Source organism: Oncorhynchus nerka, linkage group LG27 (assembly GCF_034236695.1).
Source record: "Oncorhynchus nerka isolate Pitt River linkage group LG27, Oner_Uvic_2.0, whole genome shotgun sequence".
NCBI classification, from domain to species: domain Eukaryota; kingdom Metazoa; phylum Chordata; class Actinopteri; order Salmoniformes; family Salmonidae; genus Oncorhynchus; species Oncorhynchus nerka.
Genome location: NC_088422.1, coordinates 5,421,782 through 5,436,781, shown reverse-complemented (window position 1 = coordinate 5,436,781; position 15,000 = coordinate 5,421,782). Strand labels below are relative to the sequence as shown.

General features: G+C 49.4%; 1 protein-coding gene across 1 annotated transcript in view; it reads left to right on the top strand.

The window, feature by feature from the left end:
* LOC115118809 (ras-GEF domain-containing family member 1B-A-like) overlaps window positions 1-15,000 on the top strand; it is a 52,547-nt gene that overhangs the window by 21,829 nt on the left and 15,718 nt on the right. The window contains exons 5-10 of the mRNA XM_065011337.1: window positions 1,805-2,017; window positions 2,679-2,753; window positions 5,310-5,405; window positions 8,907-9,009; window positions 10,859-10,938; window positions 13,759-13,854. Of these exons, the coding sequence (XP_064867409.1) occupies window positions 1,805-2,017; window positions 2,679-2,753; window positions 5,310-5,405; window positions 8,907-9,009; window positions 10,859-10,938; window positions 13,759-13,854 (663 nt within the window). The remainder of the gene's footprint in view (window positions 1-1,804; window positions 2,018-2,678; window positions 2,754-5,309; window positions 5,406-8,906; window positions 9,010-10,858; window positions 10,939-13,758; window positions 13,855-15,000) is intronic.

The following is a 15,000-nucleotide window of genomic DNA, read 5'->3' as shown; positions in this document are numbered from 1 at the left end:
TGTTCCCTTCTCAGATACCAGAGTTGAGGGTGGCGGAGGCATAGAAGAAGGCTTAGCCTCCCCCTGTTCAACAGTACACATTAGCTCCCGCTGTGTGGAAATGTCAGCCCGGTATCTCCAGGAATAGTTTCTAATTATAGCCAGACAGGCCCTCTTCCCTTAACCCCCATGTCTGTGGAGGACAGAAGACTCACCAGATGGCAGGATACTTTGAAGTGCCCCCCGACCCGAGACCGTCTCTCTGGTGTCTTGCTCGACCACTAGCCTGATCCCAGATCTGTTTGTGCTGTCTTGCCAATTCCTATCATCATTGTCGTGACCAGAGCAAGAGAACAGCATCAGATCTGGGATCAGGTTAGTCTTGCATTGTCCAACTGCACTTAGAAGCTGCTCATCTGTAGTTGTTTACAAATGCTGTTTTGAATGAAAAGGAAATTGTACCTACACCTTGAAGAATGGAGAGACAGATGAGTTGAATTTCTGGGTGGACAACAACACACATACAGTTTGAAGGAAAGTTATTTTTTTGAGAAAAGTGCTGCTTTCCCACGCTGGTCTGGCCCGCTGCTGAACTGAACTTGAGACTTGTTTGCAGAACCTTCTGTAGTTTCCCTTGGCTTGAATTGGCAGACAGGAGGTGGAGGGAGACGGGATGTGGTCACAGAAAGCCTCCTTCTCTTTTCTTGAACCTCATACCAGCGGGATGGAAAGGGGCCGTGACCGGGAATTGTCTCTCCACACACCACTCCCTTCATTCCTCCTTCCAGCTATATAGTTACTATATTTAATGCACAACATGCCCGTGAACTCAATGAAACTGACTTCCTGTCTTCCTCCCTACATCCCTCCCTCCATCCCTCTTCCTCTTTTTCCATCCCTCTTCCTCACCCTCTGTCTCTCTTCCTCATCCTCCGTCCCTCTTCCTCACCCTCCATCCCTCTCCTCTCCCTCCTTACATCCCTCCCTCCATCCCTCTTCCTCTTTTTCCATCCCTCTTCCTCACCCTCCGTCCCTCTTCCTCACCCTCCGTCCCTCTTCCTCACCCTCCATCCCTTCCTCCCTCTCTCCATCCCTCTTCCTCTTTTTCCATCCCTCTTCCTCACCCTCCGTCCCTCTTCCTCACCCTCCGTCCCTCTTCCTCACCCTCCGTCCCTCTTCCTCACCCTCCGTCCCTTCCTCCCTCTCTCCATCCCTCTTCCTCTTTTTCCATCCCTCTTCCTCACCCTCTGTCCCTCTTCCTCACCCTCACCCTCTGTCCCTCTTCCTCACCCTCCCCCTCTTCCTCTCCCTCCCTCCATCTCTCTCCCTCATCCCTCTCCTCTCCCTCCATCCCTTCTTCCCTCTTCCTCTCCCTGCATCCCTCTCCCTCCATCCCTCTCCTCTCCCTCCCTCCATCCCTTCCTCCCTCCCCTCCATCCCTCTCCTCTCCCTCCCTCCATCCCTTCCTCCCTCCCTCCATCCCTCTCCTCTCCCTCCCTCCCTCCATCCCTCTCCTCTCTCCCCTCCCTCCCCCTCCCTCCCTCCCTCCCTCCCTCCCTCCCTCCCTCCCTCTCCTCTCCCTCCATCTCTTCATCCCTCTTCCTCTCCCTCCATCCCTCTCCTCTCCCTCATCTCCCTCCCTCCATCTCTCCTCTCCCTCCATCCCTTCCTCCCTCTTCCTCTCCCTCCATCCCTCTCCTCTCCCTTCCTCCCTCTCCCTCATCCTTCTCCCTCTTCCTCTCCCTCCCTCCATCCCTCTCTCTCCCTCCATCTCTCTCCCGCCATCCTTCTCCCTCTATCTCTCTCCCTCCATCCCTCCCTCCAGCTGTACAGGAAGGTGGTTCACCAGATGATTCAGGTCCTAATCAGGAAGCTGACTACTCTGAGCCAGTACGAGGAAGCCCTGGTCAAGATCAATGCTACGGCTACAGACAGACTGACCGTGCTCAAGGCCAAGCCTCAGGCCATCCAGAGGGACATGCTGTCCATCTGCAATGACCCCTTCACCATGGCCCAGCAACTCACTCACATAGAACTGGTGAGAGACAGACAGACAGACAGACAGACAGACAGACAGACAGACAGACAGACAGACAGACACAGCAACTCACTCACACAGAACTGTTGAGAGACAGACAGACAGACAGACACAGCAACTCACTCACATAGAACTGTTGAGAGACAGACAGACAGACAGACAGACAGACAGACAGACAGACAGACAGACAGACAGACAGACAGACAGACAGACAGACAGACAGACAGACACAGCAACTCACTCACACAGAACTGTTGAGAGACAGACAGACAGACAGACACAGCAACTCACTCACATAGAACTGTTGAGAGACAGACAGACAGACAGACAGACAGACAGACAGACAGACAGACAGACAGACAGACAGACAGACAGACAGACACAGAGACACGGCAACTCACTCACACACTACATGACCAAAGGTATGTGGACACGTGACCTGGTGAGAGATACTGTTCATATTGCTACTTGTCATCAGCTATGTTTTAGCCTTCCGTTTGTTGTCCGTACATTAAAACAGTTGTGCTTTTCTCTGCTGTAGCCTGCATCATAACAGCTCAATATTTACAAGGGGGGATGTAAACGTTTATTAACGTCATCAACCTGACTGAACGCTTTCAAAGAAAGATGGAATTTATTGAGTTGCTTTTCCCCTTTTCAGGAGAGACTGAGCAACATCGAACCAGAGGAATTTATCCAGGCTTTTGAGAAGAAAGACCTTCTGGACAATGATAAGGTAATGAGTCTGCATGTTTATCTACAATCGGTCACTGGTATGTTATGGAACAGGCTACAGTTGGCTAGAACCCTGTGGTGTGATAAGGCAGATAGAACCCTGTGGTGTGAAATTGGCAGATAGAACCCTGTGGTGTGATGAGGCAGATAGAACCATGTGGTGTGATGATGCAGATAGAACCCTGTGGTGTGATGATGCAGGTAGAACCCTGTGGTGTGATAATGCAGACTGAACCCCGTGGCGCGCTAATGCAGATAGAACCCCGTGGCGCGCTAATGCAGATAGAACCCCATGGTGTGATAATGCAGGTGGAACCCTGCCTTATATTGCTAAATCAGAAGAGCAGTGATTTGGCTCTATCTAGAGTCTAGAGCCACCAGTTTCCTTTCCAAACAGTCACTCATTATGGACTCTACTGAAACTGACCCCATGGTGGGTCAATGCGAGGACACCATTTTGTGTCAGTAAGGTAGACGGTGTATCCCGGGGCGGCAGGGTAGCCTAGTGGTTAGAGTTGGACTAGCAGCCGAAAGGTTGCAAGTTCAAATCCCCGAGCTGACAAGGTACAAATCTGTCGTTCTGCCCCTGAACAGGCAGTTAACCCACTGTTCCTAGGCCGTCATTGAAAATAAGAATTTGTTCTTAATTGACTTGCCTGGTTAAATAAAGGTTAAATAAATAAATAAATCCCCAGTAGTAGTAGACCAAATATCTGCTGTCCCTCTCTTCCTGTTCCGTTAAACATCCCTCTGTCTGTCTTCAATGTATCGCTATGCAACCACTCGGCCACAAAACAGCCACCACGAGGGTTTTGTTTTGGGTTTGTGTGCGCGCGTGCAGCGTTCGGCTGCTAGGCAACAGGGGTGTTTTGTGGGGCTATTTTGGCGTCCTTCTTTTTTTGTGTGTGCCTTCGGGCTACCCATCTATATCCACTTCCAAAGGGGTGTGGGTCTGTGTGTTGACCACTTTTGGCCATTGTGTGAGGGAGAGAGGAGAAATGCGTAAAGCTAAAGGAATGTAAGGTATTTATAATCATTCAGCTCCGCTAAATAATGTGAATAGCTAGCTAACACCCTGATGGTGTGACTCATAGTGCCAAAGTCTGCAATAGTCTAATTACAAAGACAACTATAAAGCCTATACACCCATCTGGGGAGCTAGGTTCACATTTTTAAATATATAGAATATAAATAACGGCTGTTTGACGGCTGTTTGTCAAACTGTATTACTAATTTTGTAATTGACAAAATACCCAATTAGCAATGAGCTAAGTAATGGTAATGAAATGCTATGCTACTGGTGCTAATGAAATGCTATGCTACTGGTGCTAATTAAATGGTATCTATACTATGCTAATTAAATGCTTTGCTACTGGTGCAAATGAAATGCTATGCGACTGGTGCTAATTAAATGGTATCTATACAAATCAAATCAAATGTATTTATATAGCCCTTCGTACATCGGCTGATATCTCAAAGTGCTGTACAGAAACCCAGCCTAAAACCCCAAACAGCAAGCAATGCAGGTGTAAAAGCACGGTGGCTAGGGAAAACTCCCTAGAAAGGCCAAAACCTAGGAAGAAACCTAGAGAGGAACCAGGCTATGTGGGGTGGCCAGTCCTCTTCTGGCTGTGCCGGGTAGAGATTATAACAGAACATGGCCAAGATGTTCAAATGTTCATAAATGACCAGCATGGTCGAATAATAATAAGGCAGAACAGTTGAAACTGGAGCAGCAGCACAGTCAGGTGGACTGGGGACAGCAAGGAGTCATCATGTCAGGTAGTCCTGGGGCACGATCCTAGGGCTCAGGTCCTCCGAGGGAGAGAAAGAAAGAGAGAATTAGAGAGAGCATATGTGGGGTGGCCAGTCCTCTTCTGGCTGTGCCGGGTGGAGATTATAACAGAACATGGCCAAGATGTTCAAATGTTCATAAATGACCAGCATGGTCGAATAATAGTAAGGCAGAACAGTTGAAACTGGAGCAGCAGCATGGCCAGGTGGACTGGGGACAGCAAGGAGTCATCATGTCAGGTAGTCCTGGGACATGGTCCTAGGGCCCAGGCCAGTTGAATACTATGCTAATTAAATGCTTTGCTACTGGTGCTAATTCAATGCTATGCTACTGGTGCTAATTAAATGGTATCTATACTATGCTAATTCAATGCTATGCTACTGGTGCTAATTAAATGGTATCTATACTATGCTAATTAAATGCTATGCTACTGATGCTAATTAAATGGTATCTATACTATGCTAATTAAATGTTTTGCTACTGGTGCTAATGAAATGCTATGCTACTGGTGCTAATGAAATGGTATCTATACTATGCTAATTAAATGTTTTGCTACTGGTGCTAATGAAATGCTATGCTACTGGTGCTAATTAAATGGTATCTATGCTAATTAAATGCTATGCTACTGGTGCTAATTAAATGGTATCTATACTATGCTAATTAAATGTTTTGCTACTGGTGCTAATTAAATGCTATGCTACTGGTGCTAATTAAATGGTATCTATACTATGCTAATTAAATGGTATGTCTTTTTTGCTACAGAGCTGTTTCAGCGACCAGAAGAAGGCTAGTAGCCTGGAGGCATATGTACAGTGGTTCAACAGACTCAGCTTCCTGGTGGCCACAGAGATCTGCATGGTGAGTGGTTGGGTAGATCGGAGTGGTTGGGTAGATCGGAGTGGTTGGGTAGATCTGAGTGGTTAGGTAGATCGGAGTGGTTAGGTAGATCGGAGTGGTTGGGTAGATCGGAGTGGTTGGGTAGATCGGAGTGGTTGGGTAGATCGGAGTGGTTGGGTAGATCGGAGTGGTTGGGTAGATCTGAGTGGTTGGGTAGATCTGAGTGGTTGGGTAGATCGGAGTGGTTGGGTAGATCGGAGTGGTTGGGTAGATCGGAGTGGTTGGGTAGATCTGAGTGGTTGGGTAGATCTGAGTGGTTGGGTAGATCGGAGTGGTTGGGTAGATCGGAGTGGTTGGGTAGATCGGAGTGGTTGGGTAAATCGGAGTGGTTGGGTAGATCGGAGTGGTTGGGTAGATCTGAGGGGTTGGGTAGATCTGAGGGGTTGGGTAGATCTGAGTGGTGAGTGGTTGGGTAGATCTGAGGGGTTGGGTAGATCGGAGTGGTTGGGTAGATCGGAGTGGTTGGGTAGATCGGAGTGGTTGGGTAGATCGGAGGGGTTGGGTAGATCGGAGGGGTTGGGTAGATCGGAGGGGTTGGGTAGATCTGAGGGGTTGGGTAGATCTGAGGGGTTGGGTAGATCTGAGGGGTTGGGTAGATCTGAGGGGTTGGGTAGATCTGAGGGGTTGGGTAGATCTGAGTGGTGAGGGGATGGGTAGTCCTGAGTGGTGAGGGGATGGGTAGTCATGAGGGGTTGGGTAGATCTGAGTGGTTGGGTAGATATGAGGGGTTGGGTAGATCTGAGTGGTGAGGGGTTGGGTAGATCTGAGTGGTGAGGGGTTGGGTAGATCTGAGTGGTGAGGGGTTGGGTAGATCTGAGGGGTGAGGGGTTGGGTAGATCTGAGGGGTGAGGGGTTGGGTAGATCTGAGTGGTGAGGGGTTGGGTAGATCTGAGTGGTGAGGGGTTGGGTAGATCTGAGGGGTTGGGTAGATCTGAGTGGTGAGGGGTTGGGTAGATCTGAGTGGTGAGGAGTTGGGTAGATCTGAGTGGTGAGGAGTTGGGTAGATCTGAGTGGTGAGTGGTTGGGTAGATCTGAGTGGTGAGGGGTTGGGTAGATCTGAGGGGTTGGGTAGATCTGAGGGGTTGGGTAGATCTGAGGGGTTGGGTAGATCTGAGGGGTTGGGTAGATCTGAGGGGTTGGGTAGATCTGAGTGGTGAGTGGTTGGGTAGATCTGAGGGGTTGGGTAGATCTGAGTGGTGAGGGGTTGGGTAGATCTGAGGGGTTGGGTAGATCTGAGGGTGAGGGGTTGGGTAGATCTGAGTGGTGAGGGGTTGGGTAGATCTGAGTGGTGAGGGGTTGGGTAGATCTGAGTGGTGAGGGGTTGGGTAGATCTGAGGGGTTAGGTAGATCTGAGGGGTTAGGTAGATCTGAGGGGTTGGGTAGATCTGAGGGGTTGGGTAGATCTGAGTGGTGAGTGGTTGGGTAGATCTGAGGGGTTGGGTAGATCGGAGTGGTTGGGTAGATCGGAGTGGTTGGGTAGATCGGAGGGGTTGGGTAGATCTGAGGGGTTGGGTAGATCTGAGGGGTTGGGTAGATCTGAGGGGTTGGGTAGATCTGAGGGGTTGGGTAGATCTGAGGGGTTGGGTAGATCTGAGGGGTTGGGTAGATCTGAGTGGTGAGGGGTTGGGTAGATCTGAGGGGTTGGGTAGATCTGAGTGGTGAGGGGATGGGTAGTCATGAGGGGTTGGGTAGATCTGAGTGGTTGGGTAGATATGAGGGGTTGGGTAGATCTGAGTGGTGAGGGGTTGGGTAGATCTGAGTGGTGAGGGGTTGGGTAGATCTGAGTGGTGAGGGGTTGGGTAGATCTGAGGGTGAGGGGTTGGGTAGATCTGAGGGGTGAGGGGTTGGGTAGATCTGAGTGGTGAGGGGTTGGGTAGATCTGAGTGGTGAGGGGTTGGGTAGATCTGAGGGGTTGGGTAGATCTGAGTGGTGAGGAGTTGGGTAGATCTGAGTGGTGAGTGGTTGGGTAGATCTGAGTGGTGAGGGGTTGGGTAGATCTGAGGGGTTGGGTAGATCTGAGGGGTTGGGTAGATCTGAGGGGTTGGGTAGATCTGAGGGGTTGGGTAGATCTGAGTGGTGAGTGGTTGGGTAGATCTGAGGGGTTGGGTAGATCTGAGTGGTGAGGGGTTGGGTAGATCTGAGGGTTGGGTAGATCTGAGGGGTGAGGGGTTGGGTAGATCTGAGTGGTGAGGGGTTGGGTAGATCTGAGTGGTGAGGGGTTGGGTAGATCTGAGTGGTGAGGGGTTGGGTAGATCTGAGTGGTGAGGGGTTGGGTAGATCTGAGGGGTTGGGTAGATCTGAGGGGTGAGGGGTTGGGTAGATCTGAGGGGTGAGGGGTTGGGTAGATCTGAGTGGTGAGGGGTTGGGTAGATCTGAGGGGTTGGGTAGATCTGAGTGGTGAGGGGTTGGGTAGATCTGAGGGGTTGGGTAGATCTGAGGGGTTGGGTAGATCTGAGTGGTGAGGGGTTGGGTAGATCTGAGTGGTGAGGGGTTGGGTAGATCTGAGTGGTGAGGGGTTGGGTAGATCTGAGGGGTTGGGTAGATCTGAGTGGTGAGGGGTTGGGTAGATCTGAGGGGTTGGGTAGATCTGAGGGGTTGGGTAGATCTGAGGGGTTGGGTAGATCTCTGGGGTGAGGGGTTGGGTAGATCTCTGGGGTGAGGGGTTGGGTAGATCTGAGGGGTTGGGTAGATCTGAGGGGTGAGGGGTTGGGTAGATCTGAGGGGTTGGGTAGATCTGAGTGGTGAGGGGTTGGGTAGATCTGAGGGGTTGGGTAGATCTGAGTGGTGAGGGGTTGGGTAGATCTGAGGGGTTGGGTAGATCTGAGGGGTTGGGTAGATCTCTGGGGTGAGGGGTTGGGTAGATCTCTGGGGTGAGGGGTTGGGTAGATCTCTGGGGTGAGGGGTTGGGTAGATCTGAGGGGTTGGGTAGATCTGAGGGGTGAGGGGTTGGGTAGATCTGAGGGGTTGGGTAGATCTGAGTGGTGAGGGGTTGGGTAGATCTGGGTTAGGTAGATCTGAGGGGTTGGGTAGATCTGAGGGGTTGGGTAGATCTGAGGGGTTGGGTAGATCTGAGGGGTGAGGGGTTGGGTAGATCTGAGGGGTGAGGGGTTGGGTAGATCTGAGTGGTTGGGTAGATCTGAGTGGTTGGGTAGATCTGAGGGGTTGGGTAGATCTGAGGGGTGAGGGGTTGGGTAGATCTGAGGGGTGAGGGGTTGGGTAGATCTGAGTGGTTGGGTAGATCTGAGTGGTTGGGTAGATCTGAGGGGTTGGGTAGATCTCTGGGGTGAGGGGTTGGGTAGATGTGAGGGGTTGGGTAGATGTGAGGGGTTGGGTAGATCTGAGGGGTTGGGTAGATCTGAGGGGTGAGGGGTTGGGTAGATCTGAGGGGTTGGGTAGATTTTTCGCTGTTGTTGACTTGTTTTTTCGCTGTTGTCTTGTTGATGTTGTTGATGTTGTTGACAGCCCGTAAAGAAGAAGCAGCGCGCGCGAGTCATGGAGTTCTTCATCGACGTGGCGCGGGAATGCTTCAACATCGGCAACTTCAACTCCCTCATGGCCATTATCTGTAAGTGTTGTTGTTGTTGTTGTTGTTGTGCTTTTGCACCCCGACCTTGTGACAACTCACTCACCGGCTCACTTGCTCTAAACACAAAAGGCTTTTTGTCGACAGTCAGGAAATCCGATTAGTAAATGCTATCTGTATTTCAGCGAGACTTTGTACCTTCCTAAACCCTATAACAGCCTTAACCCAAAACCAAAATCACACTGTTTTATTTATTCACTTTAAATAGTCTTTCAAATATTGCTTATTTACTTTTATAGGAATACTTCCCCCCCAAAAAGTAACACATTCGGCCATAGAAATTGTCCTTGACCTGAACAGAAAGTGTAACTTCAGGCTTCAATTGATAATCTTGAGCAGATTGGCTCTAATGCGTCCCGATCTATCTTCGACTCCAGCTTGTGACCTTCCCCAGGGTCCAGGCACAAAAGTCTGGGTTGGTTTGGGGTCCTTGCCCCAGGCTTTTGGCGGCCAGAGCCAGCCGACGGGGTACAAGGGGGGTCCTGAGTGGCCAGGGAAGAAGGCAGCTGGTCAGGCCTTGAGGTTCGGGAGGAGGGGGTGGATGATGAGAGGAGGGGCAGCTGAGAAGTCCTACACAAACACCCATATAGACAGATGGTCAGCACTGACCAGAGAGGGAAGGATGGAGGGAGAGAGGGTATTGGCAGGAGAGGGAAGGAGGGAGGGAGAGAGGGTATTGGCAGGAGAGGGAAGGCAAAAGGGGATGGTTGGAGGGAGGAACGGCTGGGTGGAGGGAGCGTGGAGGCCCAAGGAGTACCAGCTGTCCCAAGCCCCTCTCTCCCCGGAGATGAAGCCACAAGCAGAGCCCCTGAGTCTCCAGGGACCCATAGGGAGATATTACAGGGTCAGAGGGTTATAAAAAGGAAAGACAAACAGGACCCTGGGAAAATATGTCCTCCTGAATACATATGCACTCACACACACCTGATTTACCATATGGGAAGCAGAGTGATTGCCATATGGGAAGCAGAGTGATTACCATATGGGAAGCATAGTGTTGGAAGGGAAGCAGAGTGATTACCATATGGGAAGCAGAGTGATTACCATATGGGAAGCAGAGTGGTTACCATATGGGAAGCAGAGTGGTTACCATATGGGAAGCAGAGTGATTACCATATGGGAAGCAGAGTGATTACCATATGGGAAGCAGAGTGATTACCATATGGGAAGCAGAGTGATTACCATATGGGAAGCAGAGTGATTACCATATGGGAAGCAGAGTGATTACCATATGGGAAGCAGAGTGATTACCATATGGGAAGCAGAGTGATTACCATATGGGAAGCAGAGTGATTACCATATGGGAAGCAGAGTGATTACCATATGGGAAGCAGAGTGATTATCATATGGGAAGCATAGTGTTGGAAGGGGAAGCAGAGCGATTACCATATGTGAAGCAGAGTGATTACCATATGGGAAGCAGAGTGTTGGAAGGGGAAGCAGAGTGATTACCATATGGGAAGCAGAGTGATTACCATATGGGAAGCAGAGTGATTACCATATGGGAAGCAGAGTGTTGGAAGGGGAAGCAGAGCGATTACCATATGGGAAGCAGAGTGATTAGAGAGAGAGGTTAGAGGTGGAGAGAGAGAGAGAGAGAGGTTAGAAGTGGAGAGAGAGGTTAGAGGAAGGAGGAAGGGAGGGAGGGAGGGAGGGGGATGGAGAGGGGAGGGGGATGGAGGAGGGAGGGGGATGGAGGGAGGGAGGGGGATGGAGGGAGGGAGGGACTCCAGCTCAACAATGGGTACAAGGAGGGGGGTCTGTGTCAATTGAATTAAAGCTGTGTGTGCAGCACATTTCTCACCCTTCTCTCTTGTCTTGCTCTCTGCAGCTGGGATGAACATGAGTCCTGTGTCTCGACTGAAGAAGACTTGGAGCAAAGTCAAGACGGACAAGTTTGACATCTTGGAGGTAATTGCTTGTTCACCTGCTGCACTGAGGGTCATACAATCTAGCTTCAAACGCCAGCTAGTTGCCTAGCAGCTTCAAACGCCAGCTAGTTGCCTAGCAGCTTCAAACGCCAGCTAGTTGCCTAGCGAACCTTCCCATGTTACACTGTAAGCCTCGTGGTGTTTGAAGTGGTATTGCCACAGGGATACTCTACCTTCAGAAGTGTTGAAATGGGGATGGGTAGCCCCAGACGGCGAGCTCTACCTGGGGTTCAGATCAGATCCCTGGGGGTCCGTGGAGGAGCCAGGTATGGACCTTCAAGTCAGGAGATGTAAAGTAGCAGATTAAAGGGATACACCAGGTTGGGCCCCAGTGGACCCCAGGAACAGGTTTCTCTCTCGCACACCTCCCTCATTACTCTACTACCCTCTCTCTCACCTCTCTCTTTCCCTGTAGCTCTCTCTCTCTTTCTTCCCCTGTCTCTCTCTCTCTCTCTCTTCTCTCTCTCTCTCTCTCTCTCTCATGCTCTCTTCCCCTGTCTCTCTTTCTCTCTCTCTCTCGCTCTCTCTCTCTCTCGCTCTCTCATGCTCTCTTCCCTTGTCTCTCTCTCTCTCTCTCTCTCATGCTCTCTTCCCTTGTCTCTCTCTCTCTCTCTCTCTTCCCTCTCTCTCTCTCTCTCTCTCTCTTCCCCTCTCTCTCTCTCTCTCTCTCTCTCTTCCCCTGTCTCTCTCTCTCTCTCTCTTCCCCTGTCTCGCTCTCTCTATCTCTCTCTCTCTCTCTCATGCTCTCTTCCCTTGTCTCTCTCTCTCTCTCTCGCTCTCTTCCCCTGTCTCTCTTCCCCTGACTCTCTATCTCTCTCTCTCTCTCTCATGCTCTCTTCCCTTGTCTCTCTCTCTCTCTCTCTCTCGCTCTCTTCCCCTGACTCTCTCTCTCTCTCTCTCTCTCTCTCTCTCTCTCTCTCTCTCTCTCTCTCTCTCTCTCTCTCTCGCTCTCTTCCCCTGTCTCCCGCTCTCTCTCGCTCTCTCTCTCTCTCTCTCTCGCTCTCTTCCCCTGTCTCTCTCTCTCTTCCCCTGTCTCTCTCGCTCTCTTCCCCTGTCTCTCTCTGTCTTTGTCTGAGTGTTGATAGCTGTGGCGTTCGGTTATTGTCCTCCCTGTGTTGATAGAGGTCAGAGGTCAGAGGGTTGATAGCTGTGATGTTGGGTTATAGTCCTCCGTTGTTTTGAGAGGTCAGAGTGTTGGCGGGCTGGTTTGATGTCTCCATCTGTCTTGCAGTTTATGTGCGTCCAGTTGATTTGGCAGGGACGGTTTATGTGGGACTGTGAGTGATTGATAGTCATTGAGATGCCTTCTCCCACAAGCATTCAACCTTTTTGGGGGAAGGGAACTCCAAGCCTGGCCGATTACTTACTAACAACCATATTGTACCATACGGTGCCTTTGGAAAGTATTCAGACACCTTGACTTTTTCCACATTTTGTTAAGTTACAGCCTTATTCTAAAATGGATGTAAATTGCCCCCCCCCCCCTCTTTTTTTCAACATGTTTGCAAATGTTTATATTTTTTGTTGTTGAAATATTACATTTCCATAAGTATTCAGACCCTTTACTCAGTACTTTGTTAAAGCAATTTTGGCAGCGATTACAGCCTCGAGTCTTCTTGGGTAATGACGCTACAAGCTTGGCACATCTGTATTTGGGGAGTTTCTCTCATTCTTCTCTGCAGATCCTCTCAAGCTCTGTCAGGTTGGATGGGGAGCGTCGCTGCACAGCTATTTTCTGGTCTCTCCAGAGACGTTCGATCAGGTTCAAGTCTGGGCTCTGGCTGGGCCACTCAAAGACATTCACTTTGCTCAGTTCATCTTTCCCTCGATCCTGACTAGTCTCCCAGTCCCTGTCGCTGAAAAACATCCCCACAGCATGACGCTGCCACCACCATGCTTCACCGTAGGGATGGTGCCAGGTTTCCAGACGTGACGCTGGGCATTCAGGACAAATAGTTCAGTCTTGGATTCATCAGACCAGAGAATCTTGTTTCTCATGGTCTGAGAGTCTTTAGGTGCCTTTAGGCAAACTCCAAGTGGGCTGTCATGTGCCTTTTACTGAGGAGTGGCTTCCGTCTGGCCACTCTACCATTAAGGCCTGATTGGTGGAGTGCTGCAGAGATGGTTGTCCTTCTGGAAGGTTCTCCCATCTCCACAGAGGAACTCTAGAGCTCTGTCAGAGTGACCATCGGTTTCATGGTCACCTCCCTGACCAAGGCCCTTCTCTCCTGATTGCTCAGTTTGTCCGGGAGGCCAGCTCTAGGAAGAGTCTTGGTCTTTTCAAACTTCTTCCATTTAAGAATGATGGAGTCCACTGTGTTCTTGGGGACATTTAATGCTGCAGAAATGTTTTGGTACCATTCCCCAGATCTGTTGGGGAAGCACCTGACCTTAATTTCGTGTCTGAAAACTTATGTAAAAAAAAAAGGTATTGCTTTTTATTATATTTTAATGTATAAAAATGTCTTAAAACCATTTTTTTTAAGCTTTGTCGTTATGTGTAGATAGCTGAGGATTTACAAAAAAAAATCAATTTTAGAATAAGTCTGTAAACGTAACAAAATGTGGAAAAAGTCCAGGGGTCTGAATACTTTCCCGAAGGCGCCGTATGTTTAGACATTTTAGCGAACAGTATTGCAGTCAATTGTTATCCCGTTCAGACTAAAGCATACGATGCAATCTCACTCTCTAACGACGAAGAATAAGACGTTTCTAAACTACATTATTTTTGAACGAAGATCTGACTTTATGCTCTGCTGACACTGTGATACTGATCTCCCCCTGTCTCTTCCTCCCTCAGCACCAAATGGACCCTTCCGGTAACTTCTACAATTACAGAACGGCGTTGAGAGGAGCGACACAGAGGTCTAGAACAGCCAACAGCACTAGAGAGAAGGTGAGCCTCGATAATACTTTCACTCACATCTGAGATTCAGGACCCGGTATTTCAGTCAACGTGTTAGAGTAGGAGATCTAGTAGATCTAGTAGATTCTAGGAGATCTAGTAGATTCTGATTTCTCCAAATGGTGGGAACGTCCTCTGTTCTCCCAGAGACCATCTATGTAACCCTGTAACCCTGTAACCCAGAGACCATCTATGTAACCCTGTAACCCAGAGACTATCTATGTAACCCTGTAACCCTGTAACCCAGAGCCCATTTATATAACCCTGTAACCCAGAGACCATCTATGTAACCATTGTGTATGAACCTTTAGCTAGCTCGGAGACATACACAATGGTACGAACCTTTAGCTAGCTCGGAGTCATACACAATGGTACGAACCTTTTAGCTAGCTCGGAGTCATACACAATGGTACGAACCTTTTAGCTAGCTCGGAGACAGACACAATGGTATGAACCTTTAGCTAGCTCGGAGTCATACACGATGGTATGAACCTTTAGTTAGCTCGGAGTCATACAAAATTGTATGTTCTCTACTTAGTTACCTAGAACCTAGTTACTTTTTAGTTAGTTTTCTTTGATTTAATATCTCCTCGTTCTGCTTCATCGTCTTCTTCTGTGGATTTTATATGGCGCTTGACAACCAACTTTTAGGTGCATTACTGCCACCAACTGGACTGGAGTGTGGACCTCGTTCATCTTTCAATCCGCCACGTGGATAAAGGCTCGTTTAAAACCAATGAGTAGATGGGATAGGCGGGAACATGCAGTTTGCCAAGCGTCACAAATAGAACCAAGTTCTATTTTAGCACCCGGCTACTCAGACGCTCGTTGACGAACGCCAACTGGATGGATGAAATGATTGAATGACGGTGTATGTGTCCGATTTATTTTGCAACGCGGCCGGGTTTGGTCAGCATTGTTAGCCAAGAAAACTAACAAATGTTCCAGCTCTTCTCACGATTGATAAGCAGCAACTCATTGTGGAGATGGTAATATCACGTGTTCTTCACCATCACGTGTTCTTCACCATCACGTGTTCTTTACTATCATGTGTTCTTTACCATCACGTGTTCTTCACCATCACGTGTTCTTTACCATCACGTGTTCTTTACCATCACGTGTTCTTTACCATCACGT